General features: G+C 42.0%; 1 protein-coding gene across 7 annotated transcripts in view; it reads right to left on the bottom strand.

Moving 5' to 3' along the window:
* The window catches only part of TBC1D30 (TBC1 domain family member 30), an 85,145-nt gene that overhangs the window by 24,287 nt on the left and 35,684 nt on the right, over positions 1-25,174 (bottom strand). For 3 of the 7 annotated variants that reach the window (XM_074942109.1, XM_074942110.1, XM_074942115.1), the window contains 5 exons: positions 11,363-11,424; positions 10,852-10,917; positions 7,566-7,691; positions 4,780-4,965; positions 1,611-1,779 (listed from right to left, as the gene is read on the bottom strand). In XM_074942109.1, coding sequence (XP_074798210.1) covers positions 1,611-1,779; positions 4,780-4,965; positions 7,566-7,691; positions 10,852-10,917; positions 11,363-11,424 — 609 coding nt within the window. Of the gene's footprint in view, positions 1-1,610; positions 1,780-4,779; positions 4,966-7,565; positions 7,692-10,851; positions 10,918-11,362; positions 11,425-13,535; positions 13,553-17,892; positions 17,948-18,127; positions 18,618-25,174 lie in introns of those variants that run through there. The other 4 variants (XM_074942111.1, XM_074942114.1, XM_074942116.1 and 1 more) reach the window with 4 other exon arrangements.

The raw sequence follows: 25,174 nt of genomic DNA on the forward strand, positions 1-25,174 counted from the left end.
AGTCTGCAGCTGTCCACAGGGTTCTGAATAACAGCAGTGAAAAGTAACATGGCGAATCACTCTGCTGCAGTATAGGAAAACTGAAGCTATGCCTACACTAGAGACCTTACAGTGGCACAGCTGTACTGATGCAGCTGTGTCACTCTAAGATCTCCCACATGGCCACTCTATGCTGACAGGAGAGAGCTCTCCCGTTGACATAATTAAACGACCTCCAACGAGCAGCAGTAGCTAAGTTGGCAGGAGAAGCTCTCCTGCTGACATCGTGCTGTGCACACGACCACTTATGCCAGCGAAACTTATGTCGCTTAGGGCTTTGGGTTTTTTTCCACACCCCAGAGCAACATAAATTTTGCTGACATAAGTGGTAGTGTAGACATGGCCTAAGAAGCAGCAGAGGTGCTGGTGATGTCTGTAGATTCCAGAAGTTAGCACCACTTAGTTAATACCCATTTCATATTTGGAAGGAGGGTTTTTTTGTACCCTGCAATCACAACAGCTCGATTTAAAAAAAAAAAAAAAACCTCAAATTCTGCAGAAGTTGATGACAATTGTCAAAAAAAATCTCCTACTTGCCCGATGGGGAGTGGTTCTTTTAAGTCCTGTCTATTGTATTAAAATCCTAGTGTCCTGCCTCAGCAGACACAGCTGTAATTTATTTGGTTTTCCTTTTGGTTTGCTAGCAGTTTCATAAAAGATTTAATCCTTCAGTTTGGAATTTGAAGTTTCACTTTCTGGTGCCTGGGGCATGTTTCATGAATTTTGGTAGTGTGGATTGATTCATAGGAGGTCAGCGACGCTCCCCATCACCCACGAAAATTACTTGATCACCAAGCCAGCAAACATGAATTAAAGGCTTTTTGTTTATCTGTTTTTATACAGTTCAGGCAGCCATTCACAAGACTATCTCCTAGAAGACTCATTCTTTACAGGGGCCTTCGTAATGTTCAGGTTTGGAACTCAAGGGGTATTCAATTGTAGAATAACAAAAAACTCGATCTTGTTAAGGAAAGAACGTTCTGAGGAGTGTTACGCCTCGGAACTCAGAGTGCAAACCCATTTTCAGATAACAAAGATCAGCTCTCAGATTCAAGGACATTTTACACCCTATGTCACTAGGCATCTAATCAGAAAAATAACTAGACATGATCCACTGCCATGAATCAGTCTTCCCACAAGAATAACATAATTCCAATACAGATTCCACCAAGAAACTGAAGAGGACATCAAAGGCCATGCAATTAGGCAAAGAACTTTCCAGGACATCAGCTGTACTATGCTCTGTGATGTGGTATTGTCAGATACCTAATTTATGGCATTGTCAACCCAATTCTGTCCACAGCTACTTATGGGGCTAAAGTATCTCCTCATTTGCTTCACTTGAGAGAGCTGTTGGTTCAAGATACGGTCACCAGTATAAGAACCATCTCCTATCATGTTAACTATGTTAGTCAATTAGTAAAAGGTCAACTGTATTCTTACACAATTTTTAAAAATGTTGTTGTTCTCAAAGTTTTAATATATACACATTTAAACCACAGTGTTCTTAAAACTGATGCTCTATGAGGCAAATGTGAAAAATAATTCAACACCATTTTTGTTGAACGCACCTCTGCTTTCCCTATTTGCAGCTCTCTGAAGCGTATCCAAGTGCTGGGACAGTTCAGGAAGTTTCATTCTTAAAAGATCTCGGAAAACAGCCATATCCACAGACAATGCACGAAGATTATTGACAAAATAGCTATCAGGAAGTACTTTATCGATTAGGTAAATCATGATCTGTAAGAAAATGAGAAAAAGAGCAGTCAATCATTTAGGATTGGTAAGAGAACAAATGATCTTCCAAGAACAGCAAAAACTCCTACTCTAAAATATAAAATGCACTAACATGTTCTATTCCACTGAGCTATAGCTTAGATATGTTAGCAAGATGTGCCTTAGGTATCTGATGTTTAATTCTATATCTTATAACGAAAGAAGGCAATGTTACTTTAAGCATCCGTAGACATTCCAGGTGCAGAGCACCTGCAGGATTGGGTCCAAAGTGTCAACTCTTCAACAGCAGCTTGCACTGCTAATAGAGGAGTCTGGATAACTTCAAAAAATAACAGGATGTAAAAGACTGAGATCAGTCTAATAGAAGCCACACCACACAATAATGGAAGTAATATTCTGTTAATCAAAGCCAATTTTTGATACTTCTGCTGTTGTATGTGTTAGTGAGATGCTCTGAATTATTTAGGTTTCAGAGTTACAGCCGTGTTAGTCTGTATTCGCAAAAAGAAAAGGAGTACTTGTGGCACCTTAGAGACTAACCAATTTATTTGAGCATGAGCTTTCGTGAGCTACAGCTCACTTCATCGGATGAAGTGAGCTGTAGCTCACGAAAGCTCATGCTCAAATAAATTGGTTAGTCTCTAAGGTGCCACAAGTACTCCTTGAATTATTTAGGAAATTCTTAAATCCATTAAGTCTGTGCTTTTTAAATGTCACAAATGGAAGACTTGCTATCCTGGTCAGCATCTAAATTACTGGTTATGTATGTGATGCTGCTCTTTAGAAAGCACTCTTCCTGCATTTTAGCTGGCGTGATGGGTTATTGTACATTGCACTTCATCATCTCATTATACAAGGTAATAAACTGAGAAATATAACAATGCACAGCTCAACAAATATGTTTAATTATACAAAGAAGGCAACTATATTCACCAGCTGATTATGGTGAAATATTTAAGGATTGTAAAATGAAACAAATATAATTGCTACCATCTCAATGGAAATTGTTATATGCAAGTATTTAAAGGACTGATATATCACCACCTGCCCTTCCAATATACATACAAGATGTTTTTGCACTGAATGACTATGTCTTCCCTGCCAGTGACTTTTTAAGCATTTATTAGAAAATTTTACACTTCTACGGATTTCATAGAATTAGCAGAAAAAAGTGTTATATGCAAATAAGCATGACATTTATTTTGCAGCAATTCATTATTTTTGTCTGCATGATTCTCAGAACTACCTTTATTCTTTCTTTGCAATATAATTAAGAGTCCCTTATTTCTCAGAATACATCTATCAGTCTTCTGTTTGCATTAGGATTTTTTTCTCCCTTCTGAAAAAAAAAATTGTGCCTTATTTCTTTATCCTGTTCCCAAGCTTTTGGAACAAGTAATCTAATAATATGAATTAGATCTGTAATAAATATCCTTGCAGTTCCGCTACTTTCTTAATACTTCAGTTGTAAAGTACTATATTTAACAAAGCCACATGCACAATGGGTTCTATTTACATAATGGATATTGCTTTAAATACTCCGGACATGAAACAGAGAGCTAGAAAGAAAACAAAGCTTTTTATAAGACTTAAATATCCACTTCTGCCTACTTCGTTGACATCAAAAGTGTTTAGGGGAGGGATTTTTTAAAATAGTGATGTACTTTATTAGCATCCTGTGGTACATTTTCCAGCAATTAGGATATTTCTCACTGGTGTTCAATTCTGTAATTTCTTCCCCATGCCAATCTGTTGTTTAATCTGTTTTTATAAAACCTCTTTAGTATTTTTTTTAAACTAGATGAATCACATGTGTGATTTTTTTTTCACACAAACTATGGCACTCTTACCCATCATATCCATTTCTACTTCAGTTAGGTTAATTTAATTTACAGAATTTATAAGCAGTTTCTATCTGTATTGAACCGGAGATTTAACATTAACATGCTTACTTTAACTAGTGAAGTGTCTTAGGAACTGCTCCTTTAATAAACTGGAGAACATGTGGTTGTCATAAAATAAGAGATTATAGTTGTAAATTATTGAGGCAATCACATAAGGCAATTATGTGGGGAGAAAATTATACAAGGCAAATTTTACTCCATGATATATATTGGAACTGTTCTAATATTTTCCTAATGTTACAACTCTGTCTCTATAATAAAGCAACATATAAGATATCTATCTAGAAATGTATATGTGCTGGACTTTGACTCTGAGAGCTGTTATTTTTCCCCCAGTTTCTAAGACTTAAATATATATAATAATATCTAGAGCAAGTTAAACACCACAGGATCTGAGAGAGTCATGATCTCCTTTAACAATTCAGCCCCCATGGTAAACTCCTCATTTACATGAACAAGCTGTATTTTAGGAAGGTCATGCATAACACTGGCAAATCTTGGTCCTGGTGCCCTGTAGCAAGGCAGGCGTCAGTTCTGTGGCTTGGACTCTGGAAATATAGCAGCAGCAGCTTTAACTTAAAATGGGAGGGTTCTAAACAACTTAAACATGGAAATGAGTAATACACTCAGTACAACAGACCCAGGATAATTATTTTGATATTCAATTCTACTTACTTCACACTGATCTCACACTTTGTTTCAAAGTGCTGCAGATTTTTGGACTGACAACACACAAATTCATCACAGAAGTTGTCAAGGAAAGTTGGAGGCTCTGGTTGCTAAGAAAAGGGCCAGTTGGTGCTTTGGGGGCAGTTTGGGATTGGATGAAATTCTGGCTCCACTGAAGTCAATGGGAATTTTGCCATTGACTTCACTGGGGCCAGGATTTTACCCATTATCTGGGTATTTTTGCAAAAATGGTCATCAGTGGACGTTAACAGGAGTGACATTTAAAATGACCCATTCAGATGGATCAGTTCTCTGTGAGCTGCTGTTTTAGGCTGTCTGCAAACGTATGCATTGTTTACACTAAGTTCACCTTTTAAAGGTAATCCTCACGATCACAAGGGTTAGAAACATAGCACACAGTTTCACTCACTTTCAGGGCATCCCCTTCATTGCCTTCCATTACTTCTAAGATGAGTGCAGCTAGTATATTAAAGCCTTGGCAATATCCAACTGATTTGTTCCATCTAGCATAAGCCAGCAGAACTCGTTTCAACACGACTCGGTCCTGCTCTGCCTCCTGGCCACAGTAAGAACTGCAACCAGTTCGGTGAAGATCCTAAAATAGGAAAGATATTTGAGATGTTCTCCCATTCCACTCCCTTACTTTTTGTCTCCCCCATCCTGCCAAACACACACACAATTATGTTACCACTGTTTGAAGAGATTAATTTTTATTTTAAAATGTTTAGCTGATTGAAGGAATGAAGTAGTTTGAGCAAAGGGCTGGAATCCAAGAAAGCCCCGAGTTCTAGCAGGAACTGAGCCACCAGCTCACTTGACCTCCTTGTCCCCGATCAACAGAGCAGGAAAATTGGGTGTAAAGAAGACCACTCTGTAAACCAAATGGTGCATCTGAAACTAACCTAGATAAATAAATTACCAAAAGAGATGCCAGTATCTGACTGTCCCTGAAATATCAATAAGGTTACAAGCTATCTTCAAAGAGATAAAACATAGCTGCAAAATTATTTTTAAAACATTCTCATTTGTAAAGTGCTGTTTACTTCTGAAAAATTATCAAATCCAGAAAAAAGTGTTAAAAGAAAGTTGTACCCATATCTTAACCGGAAGCCTAAAAGAGAAATATTACATATCTCTTTTTTTCAAACACTTTTCTGCATAGAGAACGAATTAGAATGTGAATTTTAGTCAATGGAATATCGTGATTTGTTGCCACTATAAAGTATGGAACAAGGTACTAGAGTGGGTGGTTGTAGGCAACTAACATTAAAATTAGCAGCTGCAATTTCAAGTGCAGTTCTAGAGCTGAATATAAATGTTATCCTGTTAAACATATTATTTTCTAAAGACTCTTTTTAACACTGTGCTTTAGCAAACCATTAGTCCTTTAGACATTAACAGTGCATTCTTTGTAATTGCACTTTGTGTTAGCAAATGAATAAAGCCAACATCTTTTTTGACATGCAAAGAAAAAATAGGAATCATTTGCATTAAACTGCAAAAATATTGCCAGACTCCTTATTTTTTATGCCAGCAAAAAACACATTGTTCTGGAGGTTGTAACTCGTTTGTGAGTGAAAGGCATAAACATGTACAGCACTTTTAATTTTAATAAGGCATTGTACAGGCAATATCTATAATTTAGAGTTACCAAGTCTGGGTACCGTTTTTCAAACAAATAGTCAGAAATGTAAGCATCATCACTTAGGTATACTGGTGCTAAAGCAAAGATGGATTTAGAAGATATTCTTTTCACAAAATGATCACTGTAAAAAAGACTAAGCTGCAAGACACTAGAGCTATCGAAACCATAATTTGAACTCTGATGTTCTCTTCCCAAAATTGGCTCTTATTTTAAAAAGAAAAAGAAATGACACAACAACTGAAACACATACAGAGTGAAGGACATTTCACTACCGTACGCTAAGTGACAATAGGGTCAACTTATTACATCACAGCACGGTTGGATACCAGCAAATATTTTCTTTATAGAACACAAGGTCCACCAAAACCTTAATCAGAAATTTGCTAGACCATTATTAAATCAGCAAGTATGATCCTCAAGCGAGCACGCAAACATCACTTTATATATCAGAACATTACATCAGGAGGTCTAGAAAGTTTCTTTACAAACACAACTAAAACAACTCTGGGCTACAAACTTTACATGACCGACAGTACAGTATACAATTGAGAGAATGCAGACAAATGCAATTTACTGAAGGAAAAGATGAATTACCCTATGACAGCTGGTCGTCTCTCTGCTAGTAGATGCTAACAAACAAAAAAGTATTTTGCAAAAACTCTCTCCAATACAGGCTCATATTGTGCCCCCAACATCTGTGCATAGAGGGTCCCCTCCATATGCAGATATCCCCACTCTCCCAAGCGGAAGAGAGGACTCAGCTTCCTCCCTGGCACCACTCCCCTCAGGCTTCTTCAAAGAGCCAGAGATATGAACTGGGGAAGGACAGGAGACTGGGTGGGCTAGAGGGGCTGTCTCCCAACCAGCTCCACAGACTTTGGGTAAATATATTATCCAGCCCCAGGATATATTGTCTTTTCCATGTCACCCTCCCAACTGCTGCTAGGGTAGCACATGACCAGAGGCAGGAGACCTTTAAGGGACTAAGTTGTATAGGTCCAGGATTTCTGCATGGACGTGCCTGGAGATTTACAAGGTTTAGGGGCAAGTGATGTGACCATTTCTGCAAGATGGAGAAAGAAGCAAATGGGCCCCTCCAAATAGGACTATGTGTGAGGACCTCCACAAATAGATCCCCATGGAGATTTCCTCCCCCAGCCCAACTTTGTGTGTTGGGAGGGGACAAACTGAGCAGATGGCATCACTGGCAAAGCAAGAGCAAAATGTGCCTTTCATTAACCTTTCTCTCCACTACTTCTCTCTGAAAAACAGGAATGCTGGAGGTGGAAATCAGGCAAAAAGAATATTCTACCAACAGCAACAGCACTGAAACAAATTATTTTCTCGAATTTCTACAATTAATATGCAAGAATGCCCAGAGGAACAGTAACAGTTGGCCAATAGACAAGGAGAAGTAACTTTTAGGAATGCAGTAGAAGAAAATTAAACAAATTCAACACCTCCCAAAAAACAATTATTTATTTTCCACTGAGAAATTTTAAAAAATTGTATTTTATGCACACAAACATATCAGCCGAAATGCCAATTACCTTTACAATCTGAATGCCCATGGAGTCATCATCAGGATTACTTCTGTCATTGAAAGTGAAGCGCATAGTTTTATCCCAGTCAATTGCTATACTATGTAAGTAGTGATCTGCTAGGGTCAGCCAAACCTAAAGATACATACAACATGACAATAAGATGCATTATTCGATTCCTATTTTAAAATAAGAGCAGTTCATACATACTGGTATGTAATTCTATGAATCTCACAAGTTCTAGCCAGATGTGATTTTCCTTTAGATACAACAAATGCAGAAGGGGGAAAAGAAGGATATACATCTTTTCTGTGTCTAAACAATTTCTATATAATAAAAGCGATACCCCTGCTTTCTAAAATGCAATAGATGGCTCAGTCCTGAAGGTGTTACTCAGGTAGAATTCCTACCAACTTCCAGGGGAACTTTGTGTGAATAAAAACCAAGGCCCCAGCCATTTCCTGAGCATCCTCCATGTGACTGTCTTCCGTGCATGCGAAGAACTGAGGGCGCTAGCTATCTTCACAGCACTCTCTCTCACAGATATAGGGGTCAGGAATCCAAATGTAAGGGAGAGTCTGATCTGCAAGACTGGTAAAGGTAGGGCCAGGTGTACTGCTCACATCATCCCTTCCCCCACATGGTAATCAACAGGGAATCTGTTGAAAAGATAACACAGCCCCAAGCTGCCCATTCCACAAACTTCATGCTGGAATGATCTGCTGGAAAACCTGCAAGAGAAACCTTGCAGAATTTCTCTCCCTGATAGCTCTCTTTGGGCAAAGGAGGGTTCTGTTTTTGGTTTTTATTTTTTTTTTTAATACAAAGGAGCAGGTGATTTGCCCCAGAGTAGGGACTTCAGGGTTGGATCCAAAGAATTATTTGGTTTATACTAAGCAACTGTGACTAGATGGATTCATGAACTCTTGGCATCCAGATGTATTTTTGAAACATTAGCCTGGTTTCAAGCACAGGGACTACATACATAGCATGCTCTGAGGCGCATCTGTGACTCTAGGCTAGTATATAGCCTATGAAGTTAGGAAGAAAATATTGGATTCTGTAAAGAAATGCTGGACTTTAAACAAAGATACAAGGAACCTTACAGATAGGGATATCATGGTGAATGTCATTTTCTCTAAATGATAACTGGATGAGCCCATCTTTATAGGGGAGATTTCTACATCCACACTAGGAAAATAAAATCAGTGCTTAAAATAGCGGAACATATCAGAAGAGCCCATAGGTACAATGCAGATTCAGAACCTCTTTGCTAAGTAGCTTTTGAACTCCCACTCCGATTTGTTGATTATTAACAGGCTAACAGATACCAATTTAGTAAAGAGCATTGGTATATAATTTTACCTAATTCTAGGCAGAGTGGTAGGCCACAACATAACAATGGTTAATAATGACAAAGGATTGCTTTGCAGGAGGGTGGAAGAAATGGTGAAAGGGAAGGGGAGTTGATCTACATATTCCAAATGAGAAAAGCCATTCCCACACTTCCCACAGTAATAAACACTTAAACATTCACCTACAGCTCTCAGAATCACAGATTCCCTGCATTTCCCCTCTCCCACACACTACAGATCTCTGGTGTAGAGGAACGTACTTGTGCTGCTGCTGCACCTCCACACAGCATTTGCTAGTCGGGAGAGCAGTAAAATGAAACTCCACTGATGCTTGCTGGTTTCATACTCCATTTCTGCTGGGCCAAGAGGAAAAGTGTCCTGTACAAAAGGAGCAGCATGGATACTGTCCTCCACCTGTGCTGGAGAAAGTTTAACCTTTGCCCTGGCTCTGCCCATCCCCTATCAGCTGAGGAGGATCTCTCACTGGGCTTGAGCAGTGTAGAATGGTTCCTCCTAGTTCAGCAGAAATGTGAAAGAGTGTGATGGAAGCAATGCCAGTTTCATTCCACTTGCTCCTCTGGCTAGCTAAACAACGAGTGCATGAGCAACAGCATAGATATGGTCTTGGTGAGGGGGAGGAAAAAGAGCCTGTACATTGCGTCACTCTTTGCAAAGCTTCACAGAACAAGTAACAGAGCAATAGCAAATGGGTTATTAGAGGGGAGGAGGGAGAAAGACTTCATTATAGGGAAGAAAATGACAGCTGAAAGACTCCAATGTGATGCAAATGGATTACTTATTAAAACAATTAGGGGGGAATGATACCCCTATGATAGTTTATTTTATTCTCTCTTAACCTGAAAGAGCAAATGGTTTGGGTTGGAGGGATAGGGAGTGTGAGACTATCCACCCCGGTGAGACCTAGGTGAACTATGGTTTTAAACTGAGTTAGGATATTAGCAGGAGCAATAGGCCCAAAGCCTGTGACCAAAAAGAATGAGATTATGAGAAAGAAGAGTTGTGTTAAACCTGTAGTGACCCTGTGAAATACCAGTCTTATCTTAAGGTTTGGGCTGAAATAATAGAAATAAAACACAGTTAACTGGGCATCATGTGCAATAAATAATTGGCTCTATGAGAAACTATTCATACCGCCTTAGCTAAGGTGCAATAATTTGCAGTGACATCACTTGTTTGTTAAAGGGTATGAAAAAGTAAACTCTTAAAGGGTTCATTGCTAATACCTGCCTGACCACGTTGGGAGTCAACCAACTCCCTATGGGTCTAAGCATCCTTAGCCCATTTGTAAGTAATTTTGATCAAATGCCTATAAATATTTTGTTACTGTTTGGCTGGAGTAAATTGCTATTATTTAGGCTTTATAGGTATGTTTAGAGTAATTGTTATAAATACCATTTGCCCTTTGGATTTAATAAAAGAATTTATGGTTAAATTAGTGTCATGGTAATACCCTGCATAAATAATAGTAATAATTCCAAAAGGGAGTAAGAAAGGAAAAGGAGAAAGATCCCAACACACAAAAATTATATTAAACCATGTATATATCTTACGTATGTTTTAATCCTTCTGTAGGGTTGCTTGGATGAAATTGAGGCCAGAATATGTCCCACATTTAGTCAATGTTCAGCTATTGGGAAAGATTCATCAGCACAAACTCTTGGTGTAGATGGAGTAAAGTGATAAAAGCCAAAATCTGTGCTGGTACAGCTTACGTAAGTTTCAAGAATGAGCAACACCACTAGTGTAAACAGCAGCTTTGCCTGTCTGTGCAACAGTGCAGCTCCACGAGTGGCTGGTCCTTGATAGTTTTGAACCAGCAAAAATCCCCAGTGCATACAAAGCCTAAGACTCTCAAATTCATACCATCTCTAAACCACATGTGATTGCAATTATCTTGTGAAGTGTACAGATCTACCTACCTTCCTCCTCCACTCCTTTGGTATTCCTGTTGGCAGTCTGGCCACTGCTTTGAGAGCATCATACCACTAAAAGCAAAAACATCCAGCACAGGAAACATATGGAATTAGTTTAATTCAGAAATATGGGAATATGTGCAATATTGCAAGTAAGAAACATTCATTTTATTTCCCATGTTTAAGAAATTAAATGCTTAGCCATAAGATGGACCGGTGCCTAGAGTTAATACAGAAACCCTAATTAAAGGCAAAATATAATCTTATAAGACTAATACTTTATGTATATAACAAAAAAAAATAAGACTCTGACATTATGAGAATTCTGAGATGTCAGAGAAAACAAAGGAATTGCATTACAATTTCCAAAATGTTAGTTGGAACAAATCTTTATGTAGTGGCAACTAATATACCCACATTAAGATATAAAATAAAGCAATGCACATTTCAAGTAACACAAGTACACTGAAAAGGAAATTTTAGTCTTCTAAAAACAAGTGAAAATAAATGAAGTTACCTGCTGAAAACCATTTTGACCTAAAGATGGTTCAAGAGTGAACTTCAACTTTGTATCAACCCCTAGAGACAATAGTAAAACAAAAGGGAAAAAAGACAAACCAAAATCATTGGTTTACTATTTAGAAAAGGAAAAAATTAAATCAAGTCAAAAGAAAATACAGAACTCTAAATTGAACTACTCTATGTAATTCTGAATGACTGCATTCTATTCCTGTTTCCATCAATTCCTGTTTTCAAAACAAACTGAAGGTGTATGTTAAAAAGTGTACATATAACGCTTTAAAAATGGAATAAACCCCTGTTCAGTATATTACTGTTGTTCAGCATAACATATTTTGCTAAGATCACGGCATACTGAGGGATCCCCTACATGGACATTGTACACTCTGCGCACATTGTGAGAAAGTCAGAGCTCTTTTCCATTACCACAGGTTTTATAATAAATAACCTGTTGTAATGGAATGTTATATAAATAAAATAAAAACTTGTTGCAATGGAAAAGTCCACAAGATAAGAGAGGGAAGGTAAAGAGCTCTGACATTTTTATAATTTGAGCACAGTGTTCAATGTCCATGTAGGGATTCCTCAGTATGCAGTGAGCTCCATGACCCTTAACAAAGTATCTGATGCTAAACCACAGTAATATACTGAACAGGGGATCATTCTGTTTTTAAAGCATGATATCTATATATAAAAATATAATATAGCTTTTCTTTCCATATGCTTCAATTTATGGATATTAAAACACTGGATGCTCATTTTTATTTTGTTACATTAATAAAATCAGTATATTGCTCAGTATGTAATATTTAATAACTTATCCTTTATCCATATTCTGTTTAAGTTTGGCTAGTAATCCCATTTAAACATAAGAGTTTCTTCTGGCTATAAAAGCAATTAATGTTAATTAATCTTTTTAATATAGATGACACATTTTTAAAATGCAAACTCAGGTGTGAGACTAGGATCTCAGGCTTGGCCTGTAATAGATTCTGATTATGGCATCTGGACACACCATAATATATATAATAATACATATAATCTGATTTATGTCTGTATGTTAGATTAAATCAGTCCTCAATCATTCAGAATGTCGCTGTCCAAAACCAAGGTGCTGAACAGTCCAATATTTCATTCTTCACATTCTCTTGCACTAACTGATATCAGAGGAAAGCATACAAAAGAATAAAGCCCTTCTTAAAGACATTTTTCCGGCAACATTTGATTAATGGCACCATGTGTGCTTTGTATTTAAAATGTTTCCATATGAAGGTTGTCTTTCCAAAGATACAGATTCATGGATCAACACTTTGTACATAATTTTTTATATCAACGTAAAGAGCTCAGTGCTGCAAGCTGCCAAATGCCTTAAATGTAAGGTAATTCATCAGAAACACTCCACATTTTACTGGATTAGGCCTTGTGTGTTTGGAAAAAAAAAGTAGCGCCATTTGCTAATGCTTGGTAGTTAAGTTTTGACAGTATTTCCATATGAAACTAACTATGAGGTGTTTAGAACCTGACTGGTGGGGGAAAGGTAGTATACAAAGGTTTAGACTGAAAGCAAAGTTTAAAAAAAAAAAAGCAAATCTACCCTAGATTTGGCCATTTAAAAACTGTATCAGGGAATTTACCATTTGGATGCTTTTATCTGCACTGTTCAGCTAATAACAGCCTTACTGGGTTTGGGGATATTAAAGCATTTGTCCATATTAATATTTTCAATACCTTAAAAAAAAGGAGCCGTTTTTGAACATTTTGGTGCTTACACCTTGCAGTAACTACTTATTGGGATTCACTTCCCACCCCCCGGCACTCAAAAGGAGCCCGATCACATTTGCTGCAAACACGTGTCAGTTGAACAAAACAAGGTCTCATCCCTAAACAGTCTATTACTGAGTACAGGAAACAATAAGGACTTACAGCAATTTATGTAAATTCAGGCCAATAGCTAGCTGCAACTTTTGTTAAAGTGTAACTCCAGATGACACTTTAAGGTAACATGTTCTGGTATCAGCAAAAGGTAGATGGAAGCAATAGCCCTCCAGAATAGTCATGCACTCTCCCCCAACTGAGTACACAAATACAGAAAGCATTCCAGCTTTCCAAGGCTTAAAGACCCACCTAATACCAAGGCCTCTGTATTCCTGCAAGTTACACAAGGAAAATACCTCTAGCAAAGCCAGCCGGGAGTAGTGAAGGGTGTGTCTGGACAAATACAATCTTGAAAACAGGTAAAATGTTATCCACTTGGTGTTTGAACCTCAAGATCGAAGACCCCAGACATGGCAGCAGATACAGTGGAGACTTGTTCCAAATAAATGAGATCTAAGGACTCCCAGATCTCAACTCACAAATATCTTCCAGATGATGGCATTGAATTAATAAAGATGTGATGTCACTAGGCAGAAAAGAGAGACTGCTGTCTGCAGAGTGCCCAGGGAGATACACTGACATGGCCATCCTGAGTTAGACCAATTGACTGGGCATCTCTTGAAGATTAATTAATGACTTCTTACCATATTGTTTTGCCTTATATAAAAGAGCCACAGATCAAAATTTGGAGGCATAGAGGAGGCGTCATCTCCAAGGTGAGTGTCAGAATGAGGCCTGCCCGGAACCCTAGCAATCCGCTCACTAATCCACAGCACACCAAAAATTGCTGTAGAGAAGCCGTTTGATGTAGGAGAATCTCCCCCTCCACAAGTTAGTCAACCAGAGGAAAGCTGCTGCCACATATAATTCCAGTAATTTTCCACTGTTAGGACATCCATCCTTTCAGGAGTCCCAAAACCTAGTACAGCCCTCCATTTTCTGTCTCATGAGCATCTGACACACATCAGGGACATCAGCTACTTGAGCACAGAAAGATATAGTAGCCAAGTAAGAAGTCTTGGTGGAATAATCAAAACCCCATTCCTCAATTTCAGCAATGAACTACTCCACAGGGACAGGAGTATTGGACAAAGTTTGGGAACTCTTCAGTAGCTCCAAAGGAAGGATGCACAGGAAGGTTGTGTGTTATGACCCCCATGTTCCTGGGAGCATGGATTAGTCAACTAGTCTTAACCCACCCAAACATTTCCAATCCAATCACCACAGGCTCTGACTGTACCATAAGAGCAGCTGCTGAAATCTCTTCCACTGACAGTGACTGAAAGTGAACAGTGCTAGTATCAACACCTAGCCTGTACCTAACCAGAAACTGATGTTACGTCCTAAACAAAGGAGGAAAGGCCCTACAGCAGCTGGGCTCTCAAAATTTAGTGATGCAAACTACAGTCTAATTGTTGGTTCAAAAACAAAAAAAAGCCATGCTGTTTTGTCCCAGAACTTGTTTTATAACTTATATTCACCCATGTAAGGGGTAGTGAAAGCAGTGTCCGGAGCAATCTTCCATGCAATCCACTACCCTAGCAACCACCGCGCACACCAGGACATAATGAAGCATGCAATGAAACTGGCCCCCAGAGGCTTCCCAATACATACGGATATCAGCAGATACATACAAAGCCAGAATGAGAGCCCTTAAGTTTATTCAACAATGAGGCACAAAACGTTCAAATCCTCCCTGATCTCCAGGATGATGATATGGTAGCAGGTAACCCCAGCTATGGCATCACTGGGCTTCCTGCTAGCAGCTCACTTTGGGACTACAGAAACTCCAAACCACGACCTAATCCACTGCTAGATGTGAGACGGTGATGTGCTTCTGGTATCAGCTCCTCTACCCTGTCCTGGGGATGAAGGATGAGTGTCACAGCTGCAGGCAGGAATCTCTGTGCAATTTATCTATAAAGCTTGACAGAATAATGGCAGTGTCTCCAACATTAGGAGGCTACTTCATGAGCTGGTGTCAGCTGGGACAGGACCCACAGAGCAGTTGGGACCTTGGGGCATATTAAAAAAAATACAATGAAGTCTGTGTCAAAGAACCCTATTTTTGGTAACCAGCAGCCCTATGAAACAGGTTATCCCCAAGAACTTTACAATGTAAATATATTATGCAACTACTTCTCCAACATAACCAGAGACCATCCAGAATTGCTCTCAAATACAGAAGAAATTTGCTTAAGTTATCAGCTTACTCACTTTGCACTTGACTGCTCATAAAGCACATTGTATATACACATGTAGTGCAATGGGAAACTCTGCACTTTGCATAGAGCTATGTATTCCTTTAAGTTTTAATACTCATTCATGAGACACTACTTAAAAATAATTATGTTACAGTTTTACTTCCTTTATGTTCATGATAACCCGCAGAAAAATTAATGTTTCAGCTACAAATGATTAAACATCTGTTATTAAGTATATGTATTTCTAGTATTTTATAAAAATAAAATGATTTAAATATTTATATTTTCAGTGTTTTATAAACAAAACAAAATTTTGGAATCAAATAACTGAGTCCCCTAGGCTTTCTAGTAAGCTGCAGATCCACCTTTGTTAAAGGCCACTTTGCTTAAGAGATCTCATTTTGCTGGTCCCCTGAGCAGCCACTTAATAAAGGCTTTGCTTTATTTGAAACTGAAGTAGTTTCTAGGGAAAAAATAGATGCAAAATTTATGACTGCCCCTTTAAGAAAACAGTCTTCTTTGTAAAAAGAAAAGGAGTACTTGTGGCACCTTAGAGACTAACAAATTTATTTGAGCGTAAGCTTTCGTGAGCTACAGCTCACCTCATCGGATGCATTCAGTGGAAAATACAGTGGGGAGATTTATATACATAGGAAACATGAAACAATGGGTGTTACCATACACACATACACACTGTAACAAGAGTGATCAGGTAAGGTGAGCTATTACCAGCAGGAGAGCGGGGGAGAGGGGGGACGGACCTTTTGTAGTGATAATCAAGCTGGGCCATTTCCAGCAGTTGACAAGAACGTCTGGGGAAATAGTTTTACTTTGTGTAATGACCCATCCACTCCCAGTCTTTATTCAAGCCTAAGTTAATTGTATCCAGTTTGCAAATTAATTCCAATTCAGCAGTCTCTCTATTTCCCCATGTTTATTCCCCCCCTCCCCCGACGTTCTTGTCAACTGCTGGAAATGACCCACCTTGATTATCTCTACAAAAGGTTCCCCCCCCCCCCCCCCGCTCTCCTGCTGGTAATAGCTCACCTTAAGTGATCACTCTTGTTACAGTGTGTATGGTAACACCCATTGTTTCATGTTTTCTATGTATATAAATCTCCCCACTGTATTTTCCACTGAATGCATCCGATGAAGTGAGCTGTAGCTCACGAAAGCTTATGCTCAAATAAATTTGTTAGTCTCTAAGGTGCCACAAGTACTCCCTTTCTTTTTGTGAATACAGACTAACATGGCTGCTACTCTGAAACCAGTCTTCTTTGTGTATTTAGACAATACACTTCTTCAAAGAGCGGATAAGACAAGGGAATTTCCCCAGGTCAAGTGCACCCAGTAATGGTGGGGAAATGTGGAGAGTAGGGCTCTGAGAGCATGGCTGAGTGGTACAGAAAGTGGAAGGGAGAGAGAAGAGATTGCTCAGATGAAGGGAACTCTGCCATTCAGAGGAGGATGAGTAATGCAAAAAGACCCACCCAGCTACAGTGTGGCTGAAGTGCTGTCACAAAGAGGGATAGGGGATGGCAAAGCAGTGCAAGGCAAAGAAGAAAGCGGGGGGGGGGGGGGAAGCAGGCACGAGCCTGATGGGAGAAGAGCAAGAGCAGGCCAGCTGGACCAAGAACCGTTCCCAGAGAAGGTCAGGAAACGAGCAAGCCCAACTGCGGGTGGCATGGCTCATTGTGGCAGGCCTCCCCATAGACTGCACAACATTGCAGGGGGGGCGGGCGGGCGGACGGGGGGGCTGCTTCCACCCATCCCCTCGCGAGAGAGGCGTGGCCATCTGCCCTTCTGGGAGGGCTCATTGGCCAGTGGGTCCTGCCATTGCCCCCCAGGGGTGAGGCCGGTCCTCAGGTACCACCCCAGCTGCCGGGGCCCAACGGCTCCAAGGGCACCTCAGAGAGCCACATCCATACGCGGCGTTTCTCCCTGTCTTAGCGGGTTGCCCGACAGGGCCTGTCACGGAGGGATGGCCAAGTGCCCTCAGCCGTTCCTCCCAGAGACGCTGACTCTCAGCTCAGCGGCAAAGCCCAGACCGTGCGGCCAGGACCCGGCCTGGCCTCACGGCCGCCCGCCCTGCCGCCCCGCAGAGCGGCCCCCGCAGGACACGGCGATTCGCGGGCGGGTACCAGGCCGGCCGGACCGAGGCGGCGGCAGGGCGGGCAGCCGCGCGCTGGGGGGCTCCACAGCGAGCGCGGGGACGGGACAGTCGCCTCTCGGCAGCCCGACGCCAGCGGCACGAGGAGGGTTTTTTAATGCCGATGCCGAGCGCAATCGCTGCATCACGGCAGGGGGCCGCGCCGCCTCTCCCAGCACAGCCCCGCAGCGTGGCGCTGGAGCGGCCGTGGCTGAGAGCGAGCGGCCATTTGCCGTGGGCACGTCCTTGAGAGACACGCCCGAGGCGCCCCCGGCCCCTCGCCCCGCGAGCGGTGCCTACCCGGGGATTTCATCTCCGTCCTGCTCCGGGCCCGGGAGAAGCGCGTGTCCGTGACGGGCAGCAGCCGCCCGCGCTCCTCTCCGCCGCCCCCCACGCCGCGCCCCCGGCCGGGGTAAGCCTGGCTCAGAGCATTAGGGAAGCGGCGCCACTTTCAAACCCAAGCCCAGCCCGGCCGGGCCAGCGGAGCAGAGCCCGGGGAGGTCCTTCGCCCGCCCCTGGCCCACGCACACGCTACCTGGCTCCAAGGTGCAGAGCAGGCGAGGAGCCGTCCTGGAAATACAGCTCCTCTTCTTTAACACATTGCTCAGGATGGTGCCCACGCCGCCGCCTGTGTTTTGCCTCTTTAAACATCTTCCCCCACGTCTCAGGGAGCCCGTCAGCTTGTCTTGTCTCATGGGTGCCCACGGGGCTGAGACCAACCATCCACGCTGTGCCAGCAGCGGCCTCTCCCCGGCAGGTGCAGCCCAGCTCCCTCCGTGAGGCAAATTCAGCTGGCGTTCTGCTTTATTTACAGCTTTGCAAGGCTTTCCTTTGAGGCCGAGATCTCTCCCAAACAAGCATTAGGGCAGCAGGCGGGCCGGTCTGCGAGGCACTACAAGGAGACAGGGCGTAGGGCGCTGGAGTATGTTGCAGAAGCTCTCTTTGCTGGAGGACATCTGCAGTGCAGAGACAGCAAAGTCGAGGTGCCGAAGAGAAGGGGGGAAGCGGAGCCCGCCCACAATCCCTCCCAGCATCACTGACTGAAAACCCAGCAGAGTTCCCTCCGCCTCCTCCAGCACCACCTGGGAGCAAGCAGGCAGCAATCTGAAGGAAGCAGCAGCTTGGTTTAAAAATAAAGTGAATCTCAAGAGTAACTGGATTGCAGCATCTATCAAAGATTTGGTCACAGCAACACAGGAAGGGTTGGGAGGAGCAGCACCACTAAACACTTGGGTACATTCCCTGTGCTACGTATACAGCTCTTTAATAATGCAGGAAAGCAGCTGCTGCCGACTCTGCTTTGTAAACAGATAAGCCAGCACAAGCTATAATGACATGTCTAAGAACCTATATGCCTATTATTTTTCAACAATGGTCAAGACTGATATTTCTGCAAACGATTAATAGCAGTTACACCCTTACAGGCCCAGATTTGAATGTGTTTTAAAATCACTCTCAGCATTAAATTCCAACCTAAATGCATAGAAACACATATGGTATGTACTGTATCATCACCCACTGCTGACAGCCCTCCTGAGAAAGAGGCCCATATGTGCTGCAATACCCTGAAGCAATGAAAGGAAGAAGGATGCTACAGCTTACTCCTTTCACTAGGACAGTCTGACACCAACTACTGCAGTCCAACCCTGGAGATAGGGAGAGTGCCCAGAATGTCAGTTTGAAAAGGTTCAGCTCCATTTCTTTGCCTTTCTATGTTTAACACAGATATTTTGTTTCAGGGAGAAGATCATTTTTATAATAGCAACCTCCATGTATCTGAATTGGAACAAAGTTTACTACTATAGTGATACACCATATGCTAAATTCAAAAACTGAACTCTACCCAGTAAAAGTCATTAAAATTTAAATTTGAAAATTTAGCTATTTCCAACAACATTTTAAGCGGGCTTGTTACACAAATAAGGAATAACTCCACAGAATTTCACTTCAAACTAGATTTTGATTTAATGGTTAGGGGAAAAGCACTTCAAACAAGGGTAGTTTTTACAATTCTTGCTGTTTTATTACTCAGTGAAAGGTTAACGGATTTATGTCAGTTTAATTGAGTCAATCTCAAAAACTGAGTTACAAGTTGTTCCAGCTACTAACACCTGCTTCTGATTGCACCTGCCAATTTTTGTTGTTTAAAACCTGAAGTTTGCTATTTTTTAAAATACATTTTTATCTCCCTTGTTTCTTTGTGAAAGACATACAAACAACAGGCAAACTGACTACAGTTAAACACACAAAGTGGGCGAAGTAATATCTTGTATTGGCTCTTCTGTTGGTGAGAGAGGACAAGCTTGTGAGCATACATAGAGGTCTTCTTCAGTTCTTCCCAGACCTGAAGAAGAGCTCTGTGTAAACTCAAAATCTAGTTTCCCTCAGCAACAGAAGGTGGTCCAATAAAAGATATTACCTCACCCACTTGTTTCTCTAATATCTACTCCTGGGGGAATTCTGTGCCAAAAACATAAAAATTCTGCACATATTCTACAATATTATAAAATTGTGCATATTTTATTTGTCAAAATAACACAATAAAATCCCTCTGGTTTCAATTATTTCAGTAATTTATTTAAATTATGATACAATGGATGGAGAATGGGAGTGGGGAGCATTGGAGGAAATCCCCAACGCCCCTTGCCTAACAGTAATATAATTAGGTTTGACCATCTATTTCTAGTTAGTACTCAACATTATAGGTAAGGCTGCGAGTTTGCCAATGGGAGCTGTGAAGCCAGTACTCTGGGTGGAGGCAGTGCCTCCGCCTAGCAGCTGAGCAAGGGGGATGTCGCTGCTGCTGAGGAGCCCCCCAGTAAGCACCGCCCAGAGCCCACCTCACTCCATCCTGTACCCCAACCCCCTGCCCCCTCCCACACCCAAATTCTGTTGCTGCTGGGGTGGGAGGGGAGGCGCAGAGCTAGATAGGGAGTCTGCCAGCCCCATCAACCCTCCCCCCCCGCCCTCTCCCGCAGCACCAGCGAGGGTCCTGGGACGCACATCACTGCCCACCCCCCACTCCAGCACCCAGGCCGCCCTCCTGCAACACCCCCAGGTAGCCCCCCTCCAAGTTTTAGTCACAGGTATTTTTAGTAAAAGTCATGGACAGGTCACGTGCTGTGAATTTTTGTTTACTGCCCGTGACCTGTCTGTGACTTTTACTAAAAATACCCATGACTAAAACATAGCCTTAATTATAGGCAACTGAAGAGCAAGTGAGGGCTGGATTTATATTGGCTACTGACCATCTCCAGAAAGGTAAACAGCAAACAGTTCATGGAGCACATTCTGATACGAAATTATTTCAGTCCAAAAATTTAGACCAGTTCTAATCACTAAAGCACCATAAGCATTTATAAGGCCATACTGTCCTTTACACCACTCTGGCAATGTAAAGGAGCCTTAAAACTTTTACACGTTTTATACTCCTGGGGGAATTCACAAAGAAAATGGGAACAATTCACTAAGCAGGCAGACTGCTATATTCTGCTCTGCCTGAAGGGACAGTGCCTGTCCCATGCCTACCTCTTCAGAAACACCCTGAAGCCCTGCTCCTCCATGCCAAACGTGCTGCAATAGCAAACGAGAGGGACACAGTTTCTCTCTCTCTCACAACTGCACATTTCTTCCTCCCTCTCCCCCACCCCGCCCCTCGGGGTGGTGATTTAGGTCTCTACTGGCTGCCCGAACCAATCTGCCTGTGCTTCTGGGGAGAGGCGCATGACCACTCTTGCAGCTTCCCTTTGCTTCCCCGTCAGAAGTCATTTTTCTGCATGGAAGCAAAGAAATCTGTGGGAGACATGAATTCTGGGCAAGCGCAGTGCTGCAGAATTCCCCCAGGAGTAAATATCCCAGGCCCAACACAGCTACAACACCACTGCGTACCACAATGTAGTTAAAAAGTGAAGCCAATTATACATAAAATGCTGTCAAAGCAAACAAACTAAAACAATGGATATTTTTCTAAATTTTCAGTGTAGTCATTTTAGGTGTTACTATTAAAATTTCAGAGAAGTGATTTTTCATCATGTTATTTTAAAATTGTTTGGTTTTGTATTTAAAAAAATGCTACATCTGTGCTGCAAGCTTAATCATTAAGCAGGTAATTAAATCTATGCGTTGGCAGTTCTTTTTAAAAGGTGACCCTTGACTACTGATATAATGGATGATTCAGAGTTGCTTTTTATTTCAGTGTCAGCTGGAGGAGATGATTTAGTGGTCAAACCATCAAGTCTGAAATTTATCACTCTAGTTGGGAATTCAGGTACCACAGAGATGGTACCACTAGGAGTGTCTCAAAGGTGTTTAAAAATAGAAATAACTGTAAAAACCCTCCCTCTTGCTTCCTTTCCTCCTACTATCCCTAGAACCACAGGTTCAAATCACATCAGGTCAGTCTTTCATCCTTCCAAAGTAGGTAAAGACCATTTAGTTTTAGTAGGGCATCCTTGGCCAAAATTTATGGGACCTGGCTTGGGCGGATAGCCTAGTTAATCTGTAGGGGGAATTAGTCACCCTATAAAACTGAAAACATATTTATGTAACACTAATTTTTCAAACAATTCCAAACTGCATCCCCTAAAAGTATCAATATTTAATTTTTCTAGGCTAGTCAATTGTTTTGCCAACTAACTCAGACAATGTCATTTTAACTCATATTTATTCTCTGGGTCTGTCACTAACAACTGCGGGCAGTTGGCCTCCATGAAGATTGGAACCAGAAACAGGACATATATTCTGTGGCTCAGGACTTGGCCACTTCTAAGGATGGGGAAGCCATTCCACTAATGTCTGCCAGCCCACTTCTCTTCCTTGTTCCCCAGAGAAATACAACAGCAGTCTTTAGTCCTAGGCAGCAGACAGCTAAGAGGAAGAATAGTCATCCTTAACGGGTTTGATGACTTGGTGGATCCGTAAACAAAATGCATTATAGAGATTCAGTTAAGCCTCTCGCCAAGCATATAAAATTTATTTTAAATGAAGATTAGATTCTACAGGAGTGGATGGTACTGGTCCCTTCCCATGCACCAGGCAAAGCTTCTTACTTCCCAGTGAGGCCTGCTCTTTACTGTTCACCTATCAGGATTAAGGCTGCGATTCTCTCACAGAGGTCACAGAAGTCACAGATTCTGTGACTTTCCATGACCTCCGCTACTTCCACAACAGCTGGTGCGGCTGACTCCTGGGCCACCCAGGGGGTGCCTGAGCAACAGCCTTGGGTGGTCCCCCGGGGCCAGCCACACTGGCCACTGCTCGGGCATCTCTGGGCAGCTGGTTCTGGGAACCGCCTGAGCAGCAGCCGGTATAGCTGGCTCCTGAGAGAGCCCGAGCAGTGGTCCTGGGGGCACCCTGGAGACTGCCCGAGCAGCAGTGGTCCCGGTGTGGCTAGAGCAGTGGCTCTAGGGATGCCCAGAGGCCATCCGGTCCCCATGAGCAGTGGTGGGGGCAGTCAACTCCCAGCACTGGAGCAGGGCCCCCTCAGAGCTGGGGGCCCCTGGAGCAGCAGGGTCGCAGAAGTACAGATTTAGTCAGGGGTATTTTTGGTAAAAGTCATGGACAGGTCAGGGACTGGGAATTTTTATTTTTATTTTTTATTTTATTTATTGCCTGTGACCTGTCCATGACTTTTATCAAAAATACCCGTGACTAAATCTTAGCCTTAATCAGGAACCTTGTGGCTGCAGACACTTTGAACCTGGTAAACTTCTGCAATAGAGCATATAATCTGCTGGCCTGCTCCACACCAAGCTACAGATTTCCTGTGTTTCTCATATTTTGCTGCTTTCCACACACTGCAGCATCCCAGCGAGGGGATAAGTAACAAAACTTTGGAGGAGAGGGAGACTTGCCTATCCATGCTTTTGGATCCCACTGGTGGTGAAACTACTCAGAAAAATGTACCTCTTAATCTTTATTTGGCAAGTTCTGGGTTAGAAAACTAGCACTTAGAATCTCTCACACATTTAAACATCTGATGAAAACACCTAAAAATATGTACACAGAGAAAACATCTGATATTAGGAGTTCTTAAATCTAGTAGCCAAAGGCATAGCAAGATCTAGTGTCTGGAAGTTGAAGTTAGAAAAATTCAGATTGGAAATAAGATGGAACTTTTTAATGAGGGGGCAATTAACCATTGGAACCAAGGAAATTGGTAGATTCATATAATTTTACTCAGAGATTGTACATCTTTTAGAAATCTGTCCAAACAGGTATTGGGCTTGCATTCACTTACACGGTAGGGAAGAATACAATTCCTATTATTAATATTATAGTAGCATCTAAAAGCCCCAACCAAGATCAGGACCTCATTGTGCTAGGAATGGGACCCAGCAGGTGAGGGCTCAGAAGATCTTGCAAGAGGACTTCAGGCCCTCAGCAAGGCTAGCCACAAAAGGCCTCACGAAAGCCATAATGGAGATCATCCACTCTTTAAGTGAGCTAAAAAAATAAAAGAAAGTGAAAAGGGGGAAGAAAAAGCATAGAAGATCTAGGAGGTATGAGTCCTGACTCCATTTCCTCTTCCACGGAGGGTAGTGAATTGTTGGGCTCTAACTCTGATCAGGACCAGAGAAAGACTCAGTTTGTTGTTTTTTTCTATACTCTGAGAAATTCGAGGCCATGTACAATAAAGTTTTATCTACTATTCAGATTCAACCTGAACAAAATCCCAGGAGTAAGCTTCTGAGCAAATTCCAAATCTTCTCCTGGAAGCCACAATTCCCCTATAGTCCTCCTTCAGGGATGAGTGGGATAAGCCAGACCAGGGCAAGCACATGAACAGAAATTATCTTAGGTTCTATAGGATTCAGGAACTAAAAGTCCCTAATACTGAGATACCGAAGGCTGATGTTGATGTACTTTCCTGGTTAAAGATATAGTTATCCCCTCAGAAGGGAAGTTCTGTCCAAAGAACCCCTCAGAGAAAAACTGAGGCCACTCTCAAAGAACACTCTGAGGCTTCCTCAGCCTCTGTCGGGGTGTCCCGAGCAGCTACTTGCTTTGTGAGGTTGTCACTCTCCTTGCTGGAAGATCTCAGAGCCCTCAAGAATAGGGATCATGCTAATTTTGGCTCTATTTTAAAGAAAGTTCCCCTAGCAACAGTGTTTATTGCAGATGCCTCAATGGACATGAGATTCTCAGCTAAAGGCATGGGCTCTGGCTCAGTGACGAGGCACCACCTATGACTCCATCCCTGGAAGGTGGACTGGCACTCCAAGCAGGTGTTGTGCTCTGCTAAATTCACAGAAGTCCTGCTTTTCGGAGAGAAACTAGACGAGATAGTGGAGGACAATGCTGCAATATCTAAACAGTCCTTCCCAACACCACACCAGCCCTTTAAGAGAGCATACAGGCTGGCTTTCAGACAAAGGCATTTCTTTCAGCCTTCATCCTTGCAGAAATACCAGCAAAGAGACAGCAGGATCTCCAGTGGAAAGCCATGGTACCATGGCTCAGGAGAGGAGTCCCAAAGGAACCCTGCCACCCCCAAAGCCACTTTATTACAAAGACTGCATAGGTCTTTACACAGAGCGGAAGTTTGGGAGCAGAATTTCCCATTTCCTGAAGGAATGGGTGG

This window comes from Natator depressus, chromosome 1, assembly GCF_965152275.1.
Source record: "Natator depressus isolate rNatDep1 chromosome 1, rNatDep2.hap1, whole genome shotgun sequence".
NCBI lineage: Eukaryota > Metazoa > Chordata > Testudines > Cheloniidae > Natator > Natator depressus.